Source organism: Sinocyclocheilus rhinocerous, unplaced genomic scaffold (assembly GCF_001515625.1).
Source record: "Sinocyclocheilus rhinocerous isolate Xijiao unplaced genomic scaffold, SAMN03320098_v1.1 scaffold78, whole genome shotgun sequence".
Classification (NCBI taxonomy): Eukaryota; Metazoa; Chordata; class Actinopteri; order Cypriniformes; family Cyprinidae; genus Sinocyclocheilus; species Sinocyclocheilus rhinocerous.
Genome location: NW_015637122.1, coordinates 294056 through 303847, shown reverse-complemented (window position 1 = coordinate 303847; position 9792 = coordinate 294056). Strand labels below are relative to the sequence as shown.

The window sequence follows — 9792 nt, the reverse complement described above, 5'->3', positions numbered from 1 at the left end:
TGACCCCCAACCTAAAGGAGATTTTGAGGGGGCCCCATAGCAAAATCAGTGCAATGGACCCAGAATTCCTAGCGACACCACTGGGAGGGCAAAGAACTTGCTGGCTTGACCCAAATAGATACTAATATGAACATTAAACAGTTGAAAGAAGCAGTGCTCGACAGGAAAGCATGAAAAATATTACTCCATAAGGTCGCCGAGAGTCGGATACAACTGAATGGACAGATCATCATAATTACTTAATTTGCAATGCATGTTGTGAACTCAAGCAGGCCTACAGCATCTATTACAACTCTGTGGTCCGATCAGTCCTCTGCTGGTGCCTTATATGTATATTAAATAAAAGACTTCAATCGTTCTCATGTTGAACATGTGAAAATGAGTGTAAAATCGCAAATTCTATTTCTCAGAACAATTTCCCTTTTACACAGCAAACTGCAATGCCAAAGTAACAACTTATTGTGTTAATCCAAGCACTCTGAATTTACTTCAATCAAGTTAGAAAAAAAACTTGAAGAGGATAGTGATGAAGTCAAATGGACTGAAACAAACATGTATAACATGACTTGTCACTAACATTTTTGACATTTATACCTGATGTTATGACATTCAACTTTTATAGTAAAGCATTATGCATTGCTCTAAAGCATTAGTCTTGAACTGAAATGATGGCATCACCAAGGTACAGTATTCAGTTCCTTGCTTTTTACTCTTTACCAGCCAAAGAAAAAAAATGCCCATGACATCATTCTCTGTAAAAACCTTTTGACATTATAAAGGGAAATTCATGCTGTTTGCAATAGATAATATAGGCTATGTGGGATAGTAGGCTATGCATAAGCCTATATCCCAAATAAGAATAAACACTACCCATTCATTCCTGCACCTCAAGATGTTTAAAGTTTATTAAACGAATCATCATACATGTGAAAAATCTGTCTAATTCGAGGCCACCTACATTTGTTTTCAAAGTGACGTCCTCATTATGACATTACATCACAATGGGCTGAATGTAAATTGCATTATTCAATCCACATCAGAACAAAGGCAGTCACCCGATCTGTGCGACCCGAGGGTAAACTATCTGATTACCCTATGACATAGGCCTATCGCATATCTCTCACTGCACATCTAACAGCGTGTGTGTGTTTACCATGCCTTAAATATTGCTTGCCAGTACTTTATATGTTACGTAATCAACAAGTGTGCGAATTATACTCTGCAATGTAATACTCAGATCACAAAACGTTAAAGGGAATATCGCACAGCCCAAAATATAATTTGCCTTCACTGCTACAGTATAGGCCTACTTTTTTTTACGTTTCTGCTGTATGTAAATCTATAATGTTACACATTTTGAAATAATTAAAATGTATTTGTCACGTACTGGACGTGCTCAAGCTGCGTACTGTTGCTATGGTTACCTCCTCAGACGAAAGCAATTTCTGTTTGTGACAAGTGATAATCTATGCACTCGATAACCCCTAAACTTTTGTGCATCCTGAAACGTTGTATATCAAGCTGTATGTACCTTAAATATTGCTTGCCAGTACTTTATATGTTACGTAATCAACAAGTGTGCGAATTATACTCTGCAATGTAATACTCAGATCACAAAACGTTAAAGGGAATATCGCACAGCCCAAAATATAATTTGCCTTCACTGCTACAGTATAGGCCTACTTTTTTTTTTACGTTTCTGCTGTATGTAAATCTATAATGTCACACATTTTGAAATAATTAAAATGTATTTGTCACGTACTGGACGTGCTCAAGCTGCGTACTGTTGCTATGGTTACCTCCTCAGACGAAAGCAACTTCTGTTTGTGATAAGTGATAATCTATGCACTCGATAACCCCTAAACTTTTGTGAATCCTGAAACGTTGTATATCAAGCTGTATGTAAAATATAATACGTGGGCCACAACCTTTTGTTTTGACTTTTAGGAGGCCTTAATTAGCGGGTCAATATATTCCATATAGCGGGTATTGGTTTCTGGCTCAACTGTGAGGGCACAATCGATTCAAATGTCAAGCTTTATCGAAGCTTGCGCAGTCAGGTAGTATTTTAACACATCGATGATTTGGATGCCATGACTTCTATAACCGTATTATTGAAGTGTTGTAGCTGTTATCTTCATTTCTCATGGCAGAGCGGTTTAATTAATCAAATGCTTCTTAAACTGGCCTGCTATTTAGCCTATATGATAGTCTAAAAAGCCTAAAGACCAGCGTAGACATGAGAAGACTTCGTATTCATCTCTTTCAGGTCAGGCAGAGAATTAACGAGAATTAAAAATATATAATTTCATCTGAGTTCATCTCATCTCCAAACGCGTGACTCCATTTCCCTTTCATTTCTGCCATCAGTTTAATCCGCCCGTATGAATTCATGGATAAAACCCCATGGATTTACGGCGACATCCACTAATATAAAGGTTAATCAAATAAATAGCAACTCGCATTTTGCCGGAAATTAATCACTTTTAATTCAAAATAATCATAACTGATTTGACAAGAACACGACGGTTTGTTCATCCCTCAAAGCGTGTCTTGTCTTAAAAAATAGCTTTTTGAAAACGGGGAAGCGTTTGATAAATAGCAATAGGCGAATATGCGAATAAAATTATGGCTTTGTCAGCCCGTACAGCGAAGAGTGCAGAAAGCGAAACAGTAAATATTGTATGAGCATGTGTGATCCACAACTGTACTTTACACACTCTAAAAGTATTGCAGCGGAAAAAAACTTCACCGACGTCGCCAAACGACAACTTTGAATTTAATTCATTAAATCACGTCCAGGTGCAGCGAAAGAAACGAAAACTGGATGCGTAACCAGTGCGGTTTTATTTTTTCCTTCTTCAAAGATTTTGCATGGCAGTTTTAACACACCTTACCCCGCCATGTTGAAAGTGGATCTGACACATGAGGAACGAGGATTTCGGCGCATATTCTGCGCACCTGAATCACGTACACCGACCGGTTCGTAACGTTCAAAAACCTTGATATAAACACCGCACGAAAATGTAAACTTAAGTGTTGATATTTACGCCTGAACGTTGTGTCCTTTGAAAACGAAAGGAGGTCAAATGGCAGTCTGAAGATAAAGTCATAGTAACAGAGCGAGAGTCGCTTTGAGGAAGAGCACGGCACGAAAATATCGCTTGTTACATAAACGTTATTTTTCAGCGACATTTCCAGCGCGCGTCTCTTCGGATCGTAAATATATTTATCGGCAGAATCGAAAGTGCGGTCCCTCGACGTTCGTGTTATGTATAAATAAGGTTACTTTATTTTTCGGACCGTTTTGTCAACTCATACGCAGACGCTTCTGTATATTTCTGACTGTTACGAACAACCTCCAAATGTTTTTAACGAGGAAAAAGCGCCTGTACGCGGAAATTCGCGCAAAGAAGCACGAGTCCGTGTCAGTCACGATCACTATTACGGAATGAAGTTCATGCTGGTAATGTAGTTTTTACCTTATGCGAGTTTTTGCCGTCTATCTGAATTGAGTGATCTGGTGTTCTGGTTGAAGCAGGAGCGGTGTGTGTATGTGTGTGTCCAATATGGCATCATCCTGCATCTGCGCATGTCTCAACATCTACAGATTATTTTCAAGCCGACTCCTTCATTGACCTTTACAGTTGCAAAATTTGTTCAGTCCATTATAAATAGAAATGGGCCCGGGCCTCCGCCTCCCTAGTGTGGGGAAATTCATGGCTTGTGTCTTAAAACCTTGCGAGCCGCCTGCATGGACAGTATTGGGTATTCATAAGCGCGTGCAGCACTTTTGGGCATCATTGACGCATGCATCGTTTTTGGGCGCTTTCGACATTTTGATGGCCAAAACTGCTGGGCAGGAACACGGTGAAAATGCTCATAAAGTGCTCTCTATGTAGGTAACTCACTAGGGTTTGATACACAGACAGTGTAAACAAGAGGGGGCTGCTGTTGCAACCTCACTTGTTTTTCATCTCGATCATCTATTCGATTATTTCTTCACTCTTACGCAAAAACCATTTGACCGTTTTACATTTGGAGTGTCTTTTTACTTCCATGTTTGTAAGTATAATTCAAAGTGATGCTTTATATTAAAACAAAAAAAGAAAGAAAGAAAGAAAAAAATGAACATTTTCATAGAATTTCAGTTTGTCGTTTTTCCCCCTTCTAAAGTACAGGGAGGGGAAAGAGTTAAGGTCATGTTTTCAGTTTAAAGTCATTAAAGTTCATGAGAGTCATGATAGTAATCATCAAAACAACATAAAGTAAATATAACTTTCATTTACAAAACTATGACTATGTATATGACAATGTAGGCTACATTGTTAAAAAGTTATAACAATCTTAATGGTCTATTTCAACCTCATCTTAAAACGTGAGTTGTGTAATAATTTTTCACTTGAATTTACTTGAAGCCATTAATTTAGAAGCCGTTATGTTACCTGGCAAATATATATTTTACAGTGTACATTCATCACAGCTTTATGTAATAAATATTACAGTGTATCTAATTGCAAATTAAAGTGTTAAATTATTTCCACTTTTCGAAATTGCAATCCTATTTCAGATTTACAAATTCAGTGCTCATCTTGTCCTCCATTGCCATCCTGTGGTAACAGTATTCATTGCTGTACTGAATTTAAATTGACATCAATATGATACTTTACAGTTTACAGCTCACTGTAAAGTACTACTCCTCCAGAGCAAAGAAGAAGAAGAAAAAAATATTTCTCAAAAATGTTCTCATTAGCATCAGTGCAGAAGTAAGTTTATCAGGAAACTCCCATCAACACTCTAAACCACTCACACATTCAGGTCACTATGTGCACAAACAAGGTGAAATTCCTTGTCCAGCAACAGCCAAAAAGAAAAAAATAAGCGCAGGCTTCCACTTAGTGATGTTACAGTAACAGATGGTTCATGCCTTGAGCTTAATCTACAAGAGGAGACTGTGACAAGCACGTCCAGGGACAGATTACCACTGCTGGAGCAGCAACCTTGCGAGAGGAGATAGACAATGTGCGTCTATACTTTATCCTCTTCATGCTGTGGCATAGTACTGAAAGTTTTGCCTAGGGAAATTAGCTCTGGACATTATCTGGTAGCTCATAATTTGGTATACAGGCCTTCAGAAAAGTATTCCATAGCACATTATAGACCGAATTTACAATGATTTTCAAAATGTCAGGTTCCAGATTTATAACTACACTGTAAAAATGTGCAGTTGTTACCTGACAAGTCCCTTAAAATGATTTTTTTTATCTGTGGAACCTGATCAGATTGATTAAGATTTGGTTAACAGTTCATTTAGACGTTACCATGAAACACATTTAAAGGTTACCTGACAACATCTTTCTATGTATGTTTGTAGCCACTTTACTTTGATGTATTTTATATGATCACCCCCATTAAAATCAGTATTTAGTAGTTTGCAGTTTCCATGTCCTGTCTACAAGGTGGTAGACAGGACACATCATTAATACAACAAAGGCAGCTATTATTATACACACAGTCTAGTTTTTTCATGTTTGAGCACTTCTCTGACCGTAGGCTACCTCTTTCAGCTGGATACCAGTAGTCTCTGTGGAGGGAGGAGTCACTCCCATAATGCAATGAGGGCATGTGCCTACTGTTAGTCATGAGACACATGGGTTGTAAGCAATATATGTGCATATGTATTTCATAATATACATACACTAACAGTCAGTAAGATTTTTTTTTTTTTTTGAAAGAGACAATCTAAAAATGTTTAAATGATTACTTTTATTCAGCAAGGATGTTGAATTGATAAAAAGTGACAGTAAATACCTGCACATTTATAATGTTACAAAATATTTCTATTATCAAATAATCCTTAGAAAAGGTATCAGTTTCTACAAAAATATAATGCAGCACAACTATTTCCAACATTTGTAATATTAATAAACCACCAAATAAGCATTTAGATTTCTGAAGGATCATGTGACTCTGAAGACTGGAGTATTGGCTGCTGGAAATTCAGCTTTGCATCACATGGATAAATTACATTTAAAAAAAAAATAAAAAAAATAAAAAAATATATATATAAACAGCTATTTTACATTGTAGTTTAATTCTAACAAGTTCTGTCTGTGTTTGTTATGTTGACTAGTTTGAAGTCTTGTGCCTTCAGTTCCTGTTTCCCTCTTATTAGTTAGTCTTTGTTACCCCTTTGTGTATAAGCTCTAGTGTTTCCTGTGGTTATGTTCATGTCATGTCCATTTGTGTTGTTGGCTTGCTCAGTTTTGTTCATTTGTTCCTTGGATTTCTGTTTCTTGTATTTTGCAAGAGCTTGTAACACTCTAAAGAGAAAGGAAAATATGAAATCGCATCATATGACCCCTTTAAGAAATTATGATCTGCAATCAGATCCTGCTCTTTCTTGTTCCTGGGTTACCAAATGTTACAGAGGACTTGTCCACTAGCCATGGATCCAGCACTGGTGGTCTCAGTGCTCCCTAACTTGTGGTTCTAACGCTCCCTAATCTGGCAGTTGTCCCAACTTTCCCTAGCTCGATGGTGCCAGCACTCCCTAGACCAGTGGTCCCAAGTCTGGTGATCTCAGTGCCATGGTGGTCTCTGCTTCAGTGGTCCCAGAGGTTCCAAGCATGGCAGTCCTTGCTCCGGTGGTCACGGAGCTGCTATTATTGTCATCTTTTTCTTTATAATCTTGTACCCCTTATTAGTTCCTTATTATTTCCTCATTGTTTCCACTTGTGTCTTGTTATCCTTGTTACCCCTGTGCATAAGCTTTAGTGTTTCCTGTGGTTATGGCCAGGTGTTGTCTCTCTGTGTATGTTTTGTTGGCTTGCTCAGTTTTGTTTTTTTGTGTCCGGGATTTCTGTCCCTTGTATTTCATAATGTTATTTTAAAAATCATAATCAGCAATTGGATCCTGCTCTTATGTGTCTATGAGTTGCCAAATGTTACAGTAATAACATTTCACAGTATTACTGTTTTTACTGTATTTTTGATCAAATAAATGTAGACTGGGTGAGCATAAGAGACTTTTTAATGGTAGTGTAAATACATACTTAAAAAGTGTATAATGTATGCAAAATAAACAGACACACCTATACAGCAAGCTACATTGAACAAAGCTCGACAAGAGTTCAAAATAAAAGGCATGACATAAGGACCTGACTTCAAAACATGAAACAAACTAAATCTGCTGTGATAACAGCTCCTAAATATAGTAAAGTCAACCATAGTGAAAAACATGCCACACAATATCTGTTGAACAAATGGTTTACATAGTCAATGCTATTGATTGTAAACTTGTGCGATTTCCTACTGATTTACCATGGTATCATTTTTATAAGCAATAAACCAAATACAGTTTGTAGTTGCTGATTAATGCACCTCATTGTGTTTATATGTCCTATAAAACGTTTTTTTTTTCTTTAAAGTCAAATGTAATTTCTTCTGTTTGACACGTTTCAGCTGTGCTCCTATGTTCCTGCTCATTGTTGCATTGCATGACTTAATGTCTTTAGAGTTATGGATCATTGAAGCTGAAAAAAAAAAACAAGCAGTCCCACCCCACTACACTCCTTTTACTGTGTGTCACGGCTGAGAAGTGGCTTAAAAAAGGCTGAGCAACACTCAGTGCTCTGTGGTAACTTCTGATAAACAACTGTATTTTTCAGTGTTTTTTTGAATGGTTTATTTTTTACAAGGTCCAAGAGCTCAGCAGATTCGTCACACAAGTACACTAACATACATTGGAATTGATTAGAACAATTGATTTCCCTATTCCAAGAGGTCCATCAATAACTTCTGTTTTTTTTTTTTTTTACTTTGGTTTAAAATACTTGTGGTGATTATTTTTCCTTTTTTATTACAATAATGAGAAATAATAAAGACTATACACCTTTTTCTCATATTCTCAGATAAGTTTACTTTTGAAAACTGATGTAAGATGACCCTCTACCTGCTGCAATAAGCCCCCCAGGGTAAGCATCCTAGCTGTCATACGATTTTTTTTTTTTCTTCAGAAAATATTTTTCAGAATGTATAAAATACATCTCATTGTACTCTATATAATATAATATAATTCCAGTAAATAATAAAAAAAAGTAGTTTGACCTGGTAAATGTGCCTTCACATCAGCACATGAGTGTTTGGGGGACAAAGGGCTGCAGGAGATTTCAGCAGCAGGAGGTGACGTCAGCAAGCCGTTTTCCCCCTTGTTGACTCAATAACAACAAGAAAGAAAGAAGGAAAGAAAGTGACCTGAGAGAAATGCGCTATCTTATGCCACATCGCTCAATTTCAACACGACTGCAACAGCTCCAGTGTTGTATATGCGGTCTCTCGGTTCATCGGTCTGTCGTACAAATTTCTTCGTCTTCTGGCCAGTGAAGTTAAACGGAAAATCTGTTTAAGTCGTTTGCGCGAAGGGTCTTATGACTCTTCTTTGGATTTCTACACGTAAACATGTTTGTTTTTTGGAAAAGTAGCAGTAATATGAGTGATCTGGTGAGTCCGGAGTATCAGGGTTGCGTGGACGGATCTCTGATGAACGGATTCAGTGTTTTTATTCAGGGTCTGTTGGCTGTTCTGGCTTTCAGCACGTTAATGTGTAAGTTTATTTCCCTTTTTAAACCAAACCGCAAATGAAACGATGTTTATGTGTGATGTGAACGTGTTTTCTATTTTTTTTTTCCGATTACGGATATGATGTGGCACGTGGCTTGGGGTTTGTTTGTTTACAGTCTTAGCTTTTGTAGTATATGGAGGTACTATGGCACAGTGATGTGTGAAATGGTGCTTTGAATTTATACTTGGTATTGGTACTAAATGATTAGCATATTTATATACCATGGTATTTACATAGTACTCCAAAAATAAATAAATAAGTACAAACAATATTTTATTTAATGAGCATATATGAAACCTACATAAGTGCTTTCAGACCATGTTTACTGTCTAGTGTACACTGTAAAGTACATGACAACTGTAGTAGTTACTTGCACTTGACCCTTAAAATGACATTTGTTGATGGTTTAATTTGTCATAATATTTAAAAAAACTGATACATATTTAGAGACCGATCACAGAAAGCAGTATCTGCCGATACGATCACCGATACCGATCTTTTTAAAGCCTTATTTTTATCATGTGGAATTATTTATAGTAAGACAATCAGAGCAGACTGCACTTGTCGGAAGGAGGGACTTTGTAGAAAACGAAGCGTTTGAGAGAGGCGGGGCATAGAGGACCTACAATAATGTACAGTATTTGAAAAATAATGTGTTTTTTGAACATTAAAGCATGTCAACATATTCTGTTACACCAAATACACAAAATAATGATCTTTAAAAAAGCATCATATGACCCCTTTAAAATCCGTTAACATGAGCGTGGAAAAAAATATGCACCGCATACGCACTGCAAACGAAGAATGTGTGAACCTGGCATTATGTGTGTGCGCTTCGAGTGTGCATGAGCGCTCAGTCTCCAGGAGAGCGCGTGAGCGTTGAATGGTTTAAAGGGGTCATATGATGCGATTTCAATTTTTCCTTTCTCTTTGGAGTGTTACAAGCTCTTGGTGCATAAAGAAGATCTGTAAAGTTGCAAAGACTAAAGTCTCAAATCCAAAGAGATATTCTTTATATAAGTTAAGAGTCAACCACGCCTACCTAAAACGGCTCGTTCTAACACACCCCCACATACCTACGTCACGATCTCGGAAGATTTGCATAACGCCGCCCAAACGTTCACGCAAAGAAAGAAGGCGTAACTTATATTCTCGCTGTAGTATTGTTG

General features: G+C 37.2%; 2 protein-coding genes across 2 annotated transcripts in view; one reads left to right on the top strand and one right to left on the bottom strand.

The window, feature by feature from the left end:
- The window catches only part of LOC107748479 (scm-like with four MBT domains protein 2), a 50034-nt gene extending 46449 nt beyond the window's left edge, over nucleotides 1–3585 (bottom strand). The window contains exon 1 of the mRNA XM_016563270.1: nucleotides 3483–3585. The gene's annotated coding sequence lies outside the window, so the exon portion shown is untranslated. The remainder of the gene's footprint in view (nucleotides 1–3482) is intronic.
- A 4585-nt stretch (nucleotides 3586–8170) lies between these two features.
- The window catches only part of LOC107748459 (store-operated calcium entry regulator STIMATE-like), a 15630-nt gene continuing 14008 nt past the window's right edge, over nucleotides 8171–9792 (top strand). The window contains exon 1 of the mRNA XM_016563238.1: nucleotides 8171–8605. Coding sequence (XP_016418724.1) covers nucleotides 8461–8605 — 145 coding nt within the window. The 5' untranslated portion in view covers nucleotides 8171–8460. The remainder of the gene's footprint in view (nucleotides 8606–9792) is intronic.